Source organism: Artemia sp. Qi Xiang Cuo, chromosome 7 (genome assembly GCF_049724085.1).
Source record: "Artemia sp. Qi Xiang Cuo chromosome 7, ASM4972408v1, whole genome shotgun sequence".
Classification (NCBI taxonomy): domain Eukaryota; kingdom Metazoa; phylum Arthropoda; class Branchiopoda; order Anostraca; family Artemiidae; genus Artemia; species Artemia sp. Qi Xiang Cuo.
The window spans coordinates 64,915,673-64,930,454 of record NC_142800.1 but is presented as its reverse complement, the minus strand read 5'-3'; the positions used below and the strand labels follow the sequence as shown (position 1 = coordinate 64,930,454).

Genomic DNA, 14,782 nt, shown 5'->3' with positions numbered 1-14,782 from the left:
GAAAGATTACACTGAAGCAAGTCCCAAGGGATGAGGTGCAAAATGTCTCAATATATATTGTTTCTTTTTTTTATAAGCCCGTAATTAGGTCCAAATATCTATGTTCTCGAAAAAGGTTCACGAGGAGTTTGTTGATTTCCCAAGATTCATGGATTTCATCTGGGGAAGACAATAATTATTAACTAGATACGATTTAAATGAATTATGTTAAAAAAGTGTCCCTTTAGCTAAAATTGTCTATGACGCTATGCATATATACGGTCTTAATTTGGGAGAGGGCTCCCCTCGAAGCTCTGGAAGGACCACTTATGACAAAATGTGACCGAATCATACACTTTCTCTTGTGTTTGATTTCTTCTTTCGTGGAAGAATGCTACTATTCCTTCCTCCTCAGGGTCAAACCTGTGTTCACCGATGTATGACGTCTATCTTGAATTCTAATTAAATTTAACCACACTTTCTGCCTTTTCAGTCGCCAAAATGGAATTGTTCCCATATTTGAATCCCACAGCACCACAGAAAAAGCTTATTCCATGAGGTTTTTATTTTTAGACATGTACCAACCCCCCCCCCCCCCCTCTCGAAAAAATTAAATTTTTAGACTTTCTTGTTGTTTCTTATATATTTTCGTGTAATTTGCCCTTTGTTGGCCCTTTTTCAGAGAAAAAACAAAACTTCGCTTGCTTTCTGGATGTTTTTTTCTTTTTGTTTATCCAACAAATTTACTTAGTTTTAACTTTCTAATTTGCCTTCCAAGCCCGCTGGTGTTATATTGCCCTAAATGGAGTTACTCTGATAATCTGCATTGACAGCTGCTTCAAGATAATGATAAAGGTCATTATTGCTATTTACTAAAAGTGTTCGCAATCTAAATGGATGTTCTTTTTTATAGCTAATAGCTGTTTGCAGTTTTTAACTTTAATCATTGCCAGCTAATATGCTGAACCCTGAAAAAGACTAAAGTATTTTATTTCTTTTTTTGTAATTAAAGGATCATAGACGCACCTCCCGCAACTTAACTGGAGAATTTCGTCCCGCATTTGCGGTTAATGTCCTAGAGGAAACCCTGAAAAACCGCTTTAAGCATTGGGCTCATCTTCCCCGAGGTGTCAAGCTTTTTGCAATTTCCAAAATAACTTCCTATACTGCTACTACTACTTACTACTCAACTCACATCAGCACCATGCCGCCTGAGGGCAACACAGCTGCGGACGCTCCTTTATCACCTTAATATTTCCATAATTTCACTCTTTAATGAACTCCCAATTTCCTTTAAATCCTTTTTTATCAAACAGTTCATGGTAACGAACTGTAAGTAAGGAGCGACCCGGCTCAATGGTAACCGAAACTCTAAAAAACGGAATTTTGATACAAATAGATACATCAAAGGAATCAGATTTTAATTCTGATTTCAAATATATAAGTTTCATCAAGTTGAATCTTACCTATCAAAAGTTACGCGCCTGAGAAAATTTGGCTGATTTTCGAAAAAAAGTGGGAAAGACCCCCTTAAAGTTATAGAACCTTAATGAAAATCACACCATCATAGTCAACGTATCAGAGAACCCTACTGTAGAGGTTTCAAGCTCCTAGCTGCAAAAATGTGGAATTTTCCATTTTTTGCCAGAAGAAAGAACACAGATGCGTGTTTATTTGTTGTTTTGTTTTTTTGTTTTTTTTTCTTTTCCCCAGGGGTGATCGTATAGACCCAGTGGTCCTAGAATATCGTGGGAGGGCTCATTGGAACGGAATTTAAAAGTTCTAGTGCGCTTTTTAAGTTACCAAAAAAATGGAGAGGAACTAGGCCCCCTCCCCCGCTAATTTTTTTCCCAAAGTCACCCGATCAAAACTTTGAGATAGCCATTTTGTTCAGCATGGTCCAAAATATTGCAACCATGTTTTTTAGGATGATTTAATCCCTCAAAGCCCCGGGGGGAAGGCTGAAAGTTATGAACTTTTACCCAAGGTTAACACATAGTATAGGTTATTGGGAAGTATACAGATGTGTTCAGGGGGAATTTTTTCTGGTAGTGGGGGGGGGGGGGGGGTCGGGGGTTATTTGGGAGGATCTTTTCATGAAGGAAGTTTTCATGGGGGAAGGGACATTGCTATGAAGGGGGCGCCGGATTTCCCATCATTATTTTTAAAAAGAAATCAGAAATTAAATAGAAAAAAACAAGCTTTTCAACTGAAAGTAAGGAGCAACATAAAAACTTAAAACGAACAAAAAAATATTAGCTATATGATTGGGTTCACCTTCTAGTCAATGCCTCGCTCTTTAAGTCAAAGATTTTTTAGTACTTTCATAAGAGCTATTTATTCTAATTAACGGCCTTTGTGATTAAGGGGTCATTTTTAAAGAATTGGAAAAAAATTTTGTTTACTTATTCAATGAACCACAATAAAAGCTGAATTAACTAAAAAACGATCAGAAATTAATTTAAAAAAAACAAGTTTTTTAAACTGAAAGTAAGGAGCGACATCAAAACTTAAAACGAACAGAAATTAGTCCGTATATGAAAGGGGCTGTCCCCTCCTCAACGCCTTGCTCTTTACGCTAAAGTTTGACTCTGTCTCACAACTTTATTTTGTTAAACAATAAAAAACTTTAGCGTAAAGAGCAAGGCGTTGAGGAGGGGACAACCCCTTTCATATACTGAATAATTTCTGTTCGTTTTAAGTTTTAATGTCGCTCCTTACTTTCAGTTTAAAAAACTTGTTTTTTTTTATTTAATTCCCGCCAAAATCGAGGCCAACCTGCTTATCGCGTAGCCCCAAATGGATGCCGAATGATGGCCCAATAGATAACTTCTTATGTATTTCACTTAATTCGTCTGTTATGTGTTATTTAAACCCTCTCTCGAAGCGTTCTTATGTACATTTTTGAATGGCTAATAGGTGAAACTTTTGCAATTAGCAATGGCCCTAGGATGTCGTCCCTCTGAAAAGAAGCCAAACCCAGATATCTTAATTATTTACACCTACTTGGAATTTTTTCTCTCTCCCCACTAAATTTTTGACCGAAGTTAACCATTTCAGCCTTGATCAAATTACGGTGTATGGTGTATCATCGTGCACCAGCCATTGAGGAGGAGGGGTGGAGATCTCTTTACAGTAAGGGGAGCTTGCTTGAACCTAAAAAAAAGTATTTCTTAGGCCCAAAATGCCCAACTCTAGAAGAATTTTTTTTTCTTGGGGGGGGGGGTAAAAATAATGTCAACCCTTGACTCCGAGGAATATCCAGACCCAGGATTCACCATTCCCAAATATATTAGCCTTAACCCATGATTGGCTTGGATACCAACGAAGAAAATGCGGTACTTGTCTGTTTTATAATACACACTCGAGAAGTGACGTTTGGTGAATGCTAATGAAATAAAACAAAATGAAGAAAAGACAATACTTTAGTTACAAAATTATGAAAACTACCACAAAGAATTATGAAAGGTGGGCCTCCCAGAGCACATTAATTAAATACGTGACCTAACCTAACCAAAAAACCAACTAAATATTTAATTAAACTATAGCTATAATGTAGTTTCCTGACGAGCGAGATAATTGTCTGGTATGGACAGCGTGAAAACTGGGCATTGTCTCATCTTCGTGATACAAGTTCTCGAGTTTGTATTATATAATAAACTATTACCGAAAATGCTACAAATTATCCACTCTTACAATGGAAGGGGGGAGTCGGACAACCTGTAATCTAAAACGCTTCCCCTCTCTCCCAAAATTTTGTATCTTGCACGTGATGCTGGGATATTAAATAGAGGTGTGGTAACTCCCCTCTTAAGCCTAAAACATGCACCTCTTATTTTTTTTCGGGTGGGGGAAATGTAAATACTAGAAACGTCAACACACCTTATGACTTGACACGACATTTGATAGGTCAATTGAATTCATATCTAAATAGAAATTCAGAGATTTATGTAGGTGGGAGTATTGGGGGGGGGGGGTGTTCAAATCTCATCGTTGTAGAATATGCTCTAATAATTCCCTGCAATTTGCCATGTTTTTCTGTTTTGACACATATGCGTTACCCCAGAAAAAAAAAAACACTTGTTCTTGAGAAAAGCGACACATAACCTAGAAATGACCTACATTCCTACATTTCTCAGCAAAACAAGACATCAACGGTGTCAAGGGTAAACACATAATTGTACCCAGGGCCATATCCAGGATTTTTTTTTCCGGGTGTGTAAAACACCCTGGCCATATCCAGGGTGTTTTACACAAGGTTTTTTTTCGGGGGGGGGGGGTATACAAAAAACCTCAAAAAACGCACAAGAATTTGTTTAAATCCATTTTTGTTACGTTTTTACGAGTCAGACAAACATTTTTTGTGGGGGGGGGGGGACGGGTCAACCCCCCCCTGGATACGGCCTTGATTGTACCTTTTTTGATTTTGAGGTTTTGGCACAGCTTTATTCTCTGAAAATTTCACCATCTAATGGTTCGTATTTTTCTGTAACGTATTGACTGAATTACCGCTAGTGTAAAACCCCGTATATCTTTTTTTTTTTGTAATAATGGAGATCTTTAATACATAGCTAATATATACAGAAAAAGCACGAAGCCCAGTATTCTGGGCTTGTGTGGCTACTCCTAAAATACTCTACATTACACTTTTGCATCGGGTTACCACACCTTGCATCTACCAACATACCAACACAATATTATAATTCAGCTGGAAAAAAAAAAATCAAAACTCATACTCATAGAGGCAATGACGCCACTACTGGCAACGGAAATCAGTCCTAACTAACTAATTTTTCAACAAAGAAGGTAACCCATTCCACGGCGCTGGAAGAGCACGGCGACTGGAAAATGCCGACCGTATCGACACCTTCAGTGGTCTCCTATACTGGCTTACCTGTCTAGTTCCATAACTGTAAATATCCGTAGCAGTAGAAGACACATTCCGAAAGCAAACCAGAACAATATGACTAATAATACCAAACATAAACAAAATCTTATAAAACTTATTTAATCCAAAGAACAGCAATATTTGGACGCAAGAATAGATGGATTTTACAGAAGTTTGGCTCTCAACCCCGGTGGCCGGCATTTAAACACCCGGCGATTACCCCCCGGAAAATAACCCCCGGGGAAAATTCCCCTCGGAAAATACCTCCCATGGAAAATAAGGCTTTCCAAGTTTGAGAATTTTATTTGATTTTTTTTTTTATTTCCGTAGGGGGAAGGAATTTTGGTATTTATAGATTATGCGCCACTCACTCAAGTTTAAGCTGTGGAAAATTCGAGAACTCACCAGTTTTCTCGTTAGTTTCTTCGTTACTTTAGAAATAAATTTGGGCTATAGATTTGCATATTAGGGGGGGGGGGTAAAGTATAACGGGTCTGCATACAAAATATGTTTGGTATAAGTAATCTGCGTATTAGATAGATATATAGAGACGTGTATTTTAAAGCCAAATATATGGCCATGAAAATAGTAAAATAGCATAAATGAATGGCACAAATAACATAAACTTTGACCAGCAATCATCATAAAACACTTAAATGAAATACTACATTAACCTAAAGATAGTATTTAATACTTGGAAAAACGGTCATTGAAAAAAAAACAACTCTTAACACTTGGAAAAACCATTTAAATGAAACACTACATTTACTTTATACTAGTATGTTTCTTTTTTTTTTTTTTTTTTTTTTTTTTTTAGTTCACAAAATTTCCAGATAGCTCGCAATTCCTTATGTAATTTGTGGCTATATACCTAGAAAAAATTATTTTATGACTTCAAACTGTACAAATACTTTAATCTCCCGGTAAATAGCCCCCCCCCCCTGGAAAATATCCTCCCTCCGTGGAAAAGAAGGCTTTCCAAATTTGAGAATTTTATTTGAGTTTTGATTTTTTAATTTTCCGTAGGGGAAAGGAGTTTTGGTACTTGTGTATTATGGGCAACTCACTCAACTTTACGCTGTGTAAAACTCGAGAACAAACCGGTGTCTTCGTTAGTTTTTTTTTCAGCTTAGCGCGAGACAAGACAAAAACAAGTGACAGAATTTATGGGAAATATATAATTTGGGCTATATATATATGCACACAAGGGGGGGGGGTAATGTATTTGGACAGTTTGAAGTCAGAAAACAATTATTTCTAGGTATGGCCACGAAAAAATTACAGAAGAATAGCGAGGTATCTGGAGATTTTATTGACTAAAAAAAAAAAGAAAAAAAAAGTATAAAGTAAATTTAATGTTTCATTTAATTGTTTTTTTTTCAATTACCGTTTTTCCAAGCATTAAGTACTATTATTAGGTTAATGTATTGTTTCATTTAAGTGTTTTATGATGATCGCTGATCAAAGTTTATGTTTAAAATACACTTCTCTATCTATCTATCTAATATGCAGAATACTTCTATCAAACACATTTTGCATGCAGACCCGCTATACTTTACCCCTCCCCCCTAATATGCAAATCTATAGCCCAAATTTATTTCTAAAGTAACGAAGAAACTAACGAGAAAACTGGTGAGTTCTCGAATTTTCCACAGCGTAAACTTTAGTGAGTGGCGCATAATACAAAAGTACCAAAATTCCTTCCCCCTACGGAAATAAAAAAAACTAAAATAAAATTATCAAATTTGGAAAGCCTTATTTTCCATGGGGGGGTATTACTGGGGGGGGGGGTATTCTCGGGGGGAGTAAACGCCTAGAACCCTCAACTGCATATATCACACTCATCGCTTAGTTTTGTAATGACCGCAACTGCTTAAGATGGGTCGAAAATGCATTAGACCACATCGAACAACAATACAATAGACATGGATACACATTAGTGAAAAATGAAGTAGCTGTAACACTTTTTGAGGAAACTGATATTTCAGTTTTGTTAACAATCCTAAATTTCTTGCAATCTTCGAGGATATACACGGAATGTGTTCTGAAAAGCACATTGTTTCATCAATCAGAACGCCTAAATATTTCACAACTTTTCTTCGTGATATGACCGATTCACCAATATCAAGTTCTTTCAGCCACGGGTAATTGTTTGCCGATCTCCCAAAAACAATAAAGGCAGACTTGTTGTAATTGATTTTGAGCTTATTAAGTCTCATCAATCTCTCTATGCGGTTCATATCTTCCGTCACTAAGGACAAAAGTTGATTCTCAGTAAGTGTCATAACTGTATGGTTGGTGTCATCGGCAAAAAGAACAAGTGATTTTCTTGGTTTCGAATTTGCAGTCTCTTCACTCAAATCCGTTACCAACTCAGAAAGTGCGTACTGAAGATCATTTATATAATCATGAACAGCAAGGGGCCAAGAGGGGAGCCTTGGGGTACTCCGCAGTTTATTGGAAAATCTCCCTACTCAGCCTCGTTCAGTCGTACATGTAGTGATCGTCTCCTCAAAAACGAAGCAAGAATCTTCAGGGCGTTTCTTCAGATTCCAGCATTTTCCAGATTTTACAACAGGATCTCATGGTCTACGGTATCAAATGCCTTGAGGATATAAAAAAAATAGTTGTATCCTTAAGTTTGTCATCAAGCGCATCATTTATTGTAGTTGTGAAAAACTGTATAGCATGCTCCGTTGAAAAACTTCTCCTAAATCCAAATTGGTTCTTGTAAAAAAAATTCTTTTTTTCCAGAAATTAATTTATTCGGATATATATTATATTTTAAAAACCCGCAATAAAATCGGTAGGAGTGAGATCGGTCTATAGTTGTTTAAATCACTTTGGTCACCACCTTTATGCAAAGGTTCAACTCTGGCCTTCTTAAAATGATCAGGGCATTCCCCTTCTTTGAGACAACCATTTATTAATTACACAAAATCTGAAATCTTTTACTCATATTATCTAATAGACTTAGATTAACAAAGTTACAAAATGTATCGTGAATCTGTTCAGAGAAGAAGACGTTACTAATACTACTACTGCTAACAACTCACTGCTGCACCAAGCCGCCTGAGTCCAACACAACTATTTAGGTTCCTCCTCTACTGAAGTCTATTTAAAGCTTCGTTCTTTACCCTTTCCCTGTGAATTGACGCAGTGGCGTCAGTTCACAGAAATGTATGGGATGGAATAGATTTTTCAAATTAAAGCGGATGGCAATTAAAGGGGGATGGCAATTCTGTTGTTTTTTTTAATTTTATTGAAAATATTAAAAAAAGCTATTTTTCAGTGACGACACAAGAAAAGGCTTTTTCAAGCTCCAGGTAGGGGGTAAAAATGCCCCTCCCCCCGATCGGCACTATTCTTTCCATGAAGTTCCAATAGCCTTTAAATTCTACCTAATTACCTATTCCCGTCCCATTTGTGGAAAATTTTTCCCCATTAATTGAAAAACGAAAGCTTTTTGAGCAAGGTTTTGGCAAAACTTGCTGGCACAGGTGAGTAGAAGATGGTGAGGCGAAGATAGTCCAAAAAGGACTTGCCGTTTGTATTCTAGGATGCTGCGTACTACCGTAGCCTTTCATTTTCTACTAAGGTGGTAATTTAGTAGCGTACCCAGACGTGATCAAGTACACGCTGTATCTATACATTGATCCATTCAGAAACGTGCTTGTAAACTGCCAGCTGCCAAACTTCGAATTCTGATGCCAAGAAGACTATTTACCCTACATTTCATTTGAAGCCACAACAACGGTTTATTAACACAGCAAGACTAGAGGAAAAACAAAAAATATATTTTATTTAAACCTATTCAAAAAGGAAATTTTGGTAGTACTTGCCCCCCTCCCTTTGAAACTGGTCTTTAAGTGCTCTTGAACCAAGCTTGAACCAAGCACCATCAGTCAGAAGGCTCACTATCACTATCAGTTTCTCAATTTTATGTTCATGTTTTGGTTTGGCTAAAAGAGGACACAAGTATTTGTTTTTCGGCAAGTTGTTTGCATCATTCTTCTATGGTTAGCCTGTAAGACCAATAGGCTATAAAAAAAAAGCCGCGAGTTAGATTAAAAAACGTGAGATATTCTAGTTCCAAGGCCTGGCCTTTTTGAGCTAGTTTTTCTACTAGACCTACATATGGTTTAGGCTCTTTGTCCAAACAGGTGGTCCTAACGAATAGTTTTTTTATTATGTACTTTAAATCATTTTGAGGAAATATCTTACCGAAACATCTATGTTATTTAATAAACTGAACAAAACTTCGATTAAAACATAAAGCTACCCCCTGAAAAATGTAGAAAAAGCCATATCTGGAGTAAACTCCTGTGAATGGTTAAAAAAAAAAAAAAAACTCATCCTGGAAAATAACAATAGAATCAGAATCATCACGTAAATAGAAGTTCAAATCAAAATCATCAAAAACCTTTAACCAAGTGTCATGCTATTTTGGATTCATTACTAAAATGGAATAAATTAGCAAAACTGGTATACTGGTAAACAGTAAGAATCTGGTGTCTGTTCGTTTTTCTATCTACCAGCTACATAATTACGATGCTTTTTTCAATATTATCTGAGATCTATTCGGGTAATGAATCTATAGTGCATTTCGTAAGATTTAACCTGTTTCCTTATTTTTCAGATTCAGTGGTCATTTATCGACCGTGTCAAATCCACCAAAGTTAAACTCCCAACCTTCAAAATTGATTGGACAAAAATAGGCAAAGGCCTTAAAGAGCTAGGCCTTTTTTCACCAGACAGGACCAATTCAACAGGGTCCTCTCACAAACCAAAAATGCCGGGAAGGGCCAAAAGAAGCTGGTGTGGATGTTTTCAGGTTAGAGTAGCCACCTTTTCTTCTTCTTAAGAAGGTTAATGCTTTCTTTTATGAATGCGAAAACTTACTATTTTGCAAAAATCAACAAAGAGAAAAATCTAAAAAAAAAACGAACGAGACTGTGGCCAATGGAGAGAAAAGAAAAGACAAATGCAAAAAAACGCGGATATTTTGCCTGTATTCAAACAAGGCGTCTTCAGCACTTAAAAAAACAACAAGAAGAACAGGATAAAAAAAAAAAACAAGTTGTTTTTTTTGAGGTTTTTCTCTTTGTTGGTTTTTGTCATGACTGGCCAGTTCGGCTTAAGATCTTTCATTGCTATTTTGCACGTTCGTTTTCTTTTTATTTGGATGTGGGTGCTTTGTGCCCGAGATTTATGCCCAAATACAAAAAAATAAAAAGTTTTTTGGACATAATTTAGAAAAACTTCTTTATCCAGTTCTTATATTTTTACTTACTGAACGATATTTCAAGTTAATTGTAAAATAAAAAAATTAGTTAGCCACAAGTGAGTTTTTGTTCCTGATTTAAACTTTGGATATCTGGACATGCAATCTTTCTGGGATGTGTGATGCATATATTCTCATGTCTTATTCTTCTTTAAACTTTTTGGAACAAATGCACTGTTTTTTAGCGTTATCTTTATGAGCTTCTTTTGTGTCTGGAAGATATATCTGCCTTATAATAAATCTAGTAGCATAGTTAGTTCTTGTTTTTTTTTTTTGCGTGGGAGGGATACTATTCTATACTATAGACAGTTTAAAACTTAAACTGAAAATCAGGCTGATATTTATCCTTAATTTGCTATGAATTTTAATGTTCCATTTCTATCCATGCAGCCAGACGTACACATATTGGGGTGAGAAAAGTATTATGTTATCACCACCACCTTAAGAGTGTCCCACCCACAAATATAGGCTTAAAAATAACCTTACTGTCTTTTCAGTTTTTATACTTCTGTTTCAGTTATTAGATTCATTTTAGTAAACTGACTGGATTATCTCCTGAAATTGTGTACATACACGTCCTATATGTACATGTCTTTGCAAGTGTAATCGTACACAAGGGGGATAGAGTTTCCCCTCTTAAAAAAAAATCATCCGAGCACTAATCCGGGGAAATATTATGCGTTATACTTAGACATGCGAAACCAGAATACGTGTAAATAACAACCCCCTGCTCAAAGCAGTGATGTGTCCAGAACTTGCCCTTGGAGGGAATCCGCGATCAAGAAACGTGATTAAGAACGCGATTAAGAACTTGTTTCTCAAGTATAATCCATAGGAGAAGACAAAAATTATAATCCCGAGGAGAAGACAAAAACTTTTGACCCAACTTGTTTTTTTTATATTTTATATTGCAACTTTCGTGGTGCTATGAATACTTGATGACGCGCCGCTGCAGTCTTTGCCAGGTCTCTACAGCATACAGCCCTCAGATCGGACCCACTAATAATTATGCTGTGGGCCGTGAATCCTTTTGTGAGGAGGCAGCCGCCAGTCCCCGGGACGGCTACGTGTCAGGCTTCTATATAGAAGCCTACGTGTCAGGCTTCTATGTCAGGCTTCCTTCATGCATTCTTGGGAGAATCGATATGTCTCTTATTTGTTATGCTGATGACATCCTGAATCTCAGCCGTAAGTAGAAGTGACCCTATAACTCGTGACATTACCACGTGGTTTATGGTCCTAATATGGGCATAGAGTCATTAGGGAGAACACGTGGTTAATGGGGTCAATGAACTCTTTTTCCAAGGTCGATTTATTTGATGTTTCTGTGTGTAATAGCTCCGGGGCGAAGGTTGCACATGCGCATTGAATTCTAACGGGAACAATGTTATTGATCTAGGACTCGAGGGGGAAGTGAATTTCCGAGAACTTGATTGCGTAATCGATTGGGAATTTGGAACACCTGTGCTGTCGACCTCAATTCACCTATCGTGAATCAATAATTCCCCTTAGAAACAACAAATTAATTTCCCTTTCTTGACAGATCAATCAATCAATGACATCATCTGTCAGACTTTAAAAATTTTCGCCTAGAAACGATTCTCCAGGAATAGATCCAAGTCATTAATTTCTTTGCCTCGGAAACAACTCTTTTGGTCGAACTCCAAAGGATATTAATAACCAAAGGCCATGGAAAAAATTAGGCAAGAAACATCTTAGCGATGAATTATTTTAGCGCGCGAAAAGGTTTCATATTAATTTGAAATGCGTTAGCGCAGAGATGCCAATAACAAAGGAACACGCTGAATTTACGTTTAGGGATTATTTGGGCGAAACCGTTTTAGACAGGTTATGGAACTATTTCGGCGAAAAAGATAGAGACATTTTAAAAGAAGATTTTTGAAGAGATTTTGGAAGAGGTTTTGAGTGTGGTCGTTATGATACACAAGTTTCATTTGAACAGTGTTGTGAGGTCCTATAACCCAACCCCAAAGGGTTCCAATCCTCCTACCCCAACCCCGAAGGACGCCCCCGGTCCTCAAAGCCCCCCAAACTCCAAAGGCCCTCCACCGGTCTCCAAATGTCCCCCAGGCCCCCAACTGTCCTCCCGGACCCTCAAAGGCCCCCCCAAGCTCCCAAAGGGCCACCGGCGCCCCCAAAGGCCCACCCAGACCCCCAAAGGCCATCCCCGGGCCCCAAATGTCCCCCAGGCTCCCAACTGTCCCCCCGGACACTCAAAGGCCCCCCAAGCTCCCAAAGGGCCACCGGCGCCCCCAAAGGCCCACCCAGACCCCCAAATGCCATCCCCGGTCCTCAAAGGCCCCCCAACCTCCCAAAGGCCCTCCACCGGTCCCCAAATGTCCCCCAGGCCCCCAACTGCCCTCCCCGGACACTCAAAGGTCCCCCAAGCTCCCAAAGGGCCACCGGCGCCCCTAAAGGCCCACCCCAGACCCTCAACGGCCATCCCCGGGCCCCCCAAAGGCCCATCGAGCTCCCAAAGGACCAGCGGGGTCCCAAAGGCCCTCCACCGGTCCCCAAAGGCCCACCCAGACCCCCAAAGGCCATCCCTGTGCCCCAAAGGCCCTCCCTGTGCCCTAAACCCCCCCCCCGGCCCCCAAAGGCCCATCGGGCTCCCAAAGGACCAACGGGGTCCCAAAGGCCCTCCACCGGTCCCCAAAGGCCCATCGAGCTCCCAAAGGATCAACGGGGTCCCAAAGGCCCTCCACCGGTCCCCAAAAGTCCCCCCCGCCCCCAACTGCCCGCCCGGTGGCCCCCACAGGCCCTCCACCGGTCCCCAAATGTCCCCCAGGCACCCAAAGGCCCACCCGGCGCCCCAAAGGTCCACCCAGACCCCCAAATGCCATCCCCGGGCCTCACAAAGCCCATCCCCCGGTCCCCAAAGATCCCCCGAGCTCCCAAAGGACCACCGACCCTCAAGGGACCCACAGACCCTCAAAGGCTCTCCCCGAGCACCCGTCTTTCGTTGATGTGTGTTGTCTGAAACCTATGATTTGGGATGTGTAGTTTGCTACTTCAGGCTTTTCTGAGCTAAGGTTTCCTAGTATTTCCTAGGTGAATGTTGTCTGAAACTTCGAGGTTGGGATGAGTAGTTGGCTATTTCAGGCTTTTATGAGCTAGGTTTCTTAGCCTTTCGTTGGTGTGTGTTGAGTGAAACTTATGATTTGGGATATGTAGTTTGCTATTTTCGACTTTTATGATTTTGATTACTTAGTCTTTAATATTTGAGTGGTGTCTTAAACATATTATTTGTGATGTTTATTTTGCTATTTTAGACTATTATGATCTTGTTTTCTTAGAATTTCATAGGTATTATTTGTAAGAAAATTATGATTTGGGATGTATAGTTTGCTATTTCAGGCTTTTCTGAGCTAAGGTTTTCTAGTATTTCGTAGGTGAATGTTGTCTGAAACCAATTGTTTGGGATGAATAGTTTGCTATTTTTGACTTTTCTGAGCTAGGTTTCTTAGTCTTTCGTTGGTGTGTGTTGAGTGAAACTTATGATTTGGGATATTTAGTTTGCTATTTTTGACTTTTCTGAGCTGGATTTCTTAGTCTTTCATAGGTGTGTGTTGTATGAAACCTATGATTTGGGATGGGTGTATTGCTACTTTCGACTTTTCTGAGCTAAGGTTTCCTAGTATTTCCTAGGTGAATGTTGTCTGAAACCTATGATTTGGGATGAGTAGTTTGCTATTTCAGGCTTTTATGAGCTAGGTTTCTTAGCCGTTCATAGGTGAGTGTTGTCTGAAACCTATGATTTGGGATATGTAATTTGCTATTTTTGACTTTTCTGAGTTGGATTTCTTAGTCTTTCGTAGGTGTGTGGTGTCTGAAACCTATGATTTGGGATGTGGTGTTTGCTATTTTCGACTTTTCCGAGTTAGATTTCTTAGCCTTTCATAGGTATGTGTTGTCAGATAATTATGATTTGGGATGTGTAGTTTGCTATTTCAGGCTGTTCTGAGCTAAGGTTTTCTAGTATTTCGTAGGTGAATGTTGTCTGAAACCAATAGTTTGGGATGAATAGTTTGCTATTTTTGACTTTTCTGAGCTAGGTTTCTTAGTCTTTCGTTGGTGTGTATTGACTGAAACCGATGATTTGGGATATGTAGTTTGCTATTTTTGACTTTTCTGAGCTGGATTTCTTAGTCTTTCATATGTGTGTGTTTTATGAAACCTATGATTTGGGATGGGTGGTTTGCTACTTTTGACTTTTCTGAGCTGGATTTCTTAGCCTATCGTAGGTGTTTGTTGTCTGAAACCTATAGTTTGGGATGACTAGTTTGATATTTTTGACTTTTCTGAGCTAGGTTTCTTAGCCTTTCATAGGTGAGTGTTGTCTGAAACCTTTGATTTGGGATAGGTAATTTGCTATTTCCGACTTTTCATAACCGGATTTCTTAGTCTTTCATAGGTGAGTGGTGTCTGAAACCTATGATTTGGGATGTGTGGGTTGCTATTTTTTTGAATTTTCTGAGCTGGATTTCTTAGCCATTCGTAGGTGTGTGTTGACTGAAACCTATGATTTGGGATGGTTAATTTGCTATTTTTGACTTTTCTGAGCTAGATTTCTTAGCCTATCATATGTGTGTCCTTTCAGAAAATTATGA

The 14,782-nt window shown here is 38.8% G+C and overlaps 1 protein-coding gene across 5 annotated transcripts in view; it reads left to right on the top strand.

The window, feature by feature from the left end:
- Positions 1-14,782, top strand: part of DAAM (disheveled-associated activator of morphogenesis-like protein) — a 259,934-nt gene that overhangs the window by 110,690 nt on the left and 134,462 nt on the right. For all 5 annotated transcript variants that reach the window (XM_089092501.1, XM_089092500.1, XM_089092499.1 and 2 more), the window contains one exon: positions 9,507-9,701. In XM_089092501.1, coding sequence (XP_088948627.1) covers positions 9,660-9,701 — 42 coding nt within the window. In that variant the 5' untranslated portion in view covers positions 9,507-9,659. The remainder of the gene's footprint in view (positions 1-9,506; positions 9,702-14,782) is intronic.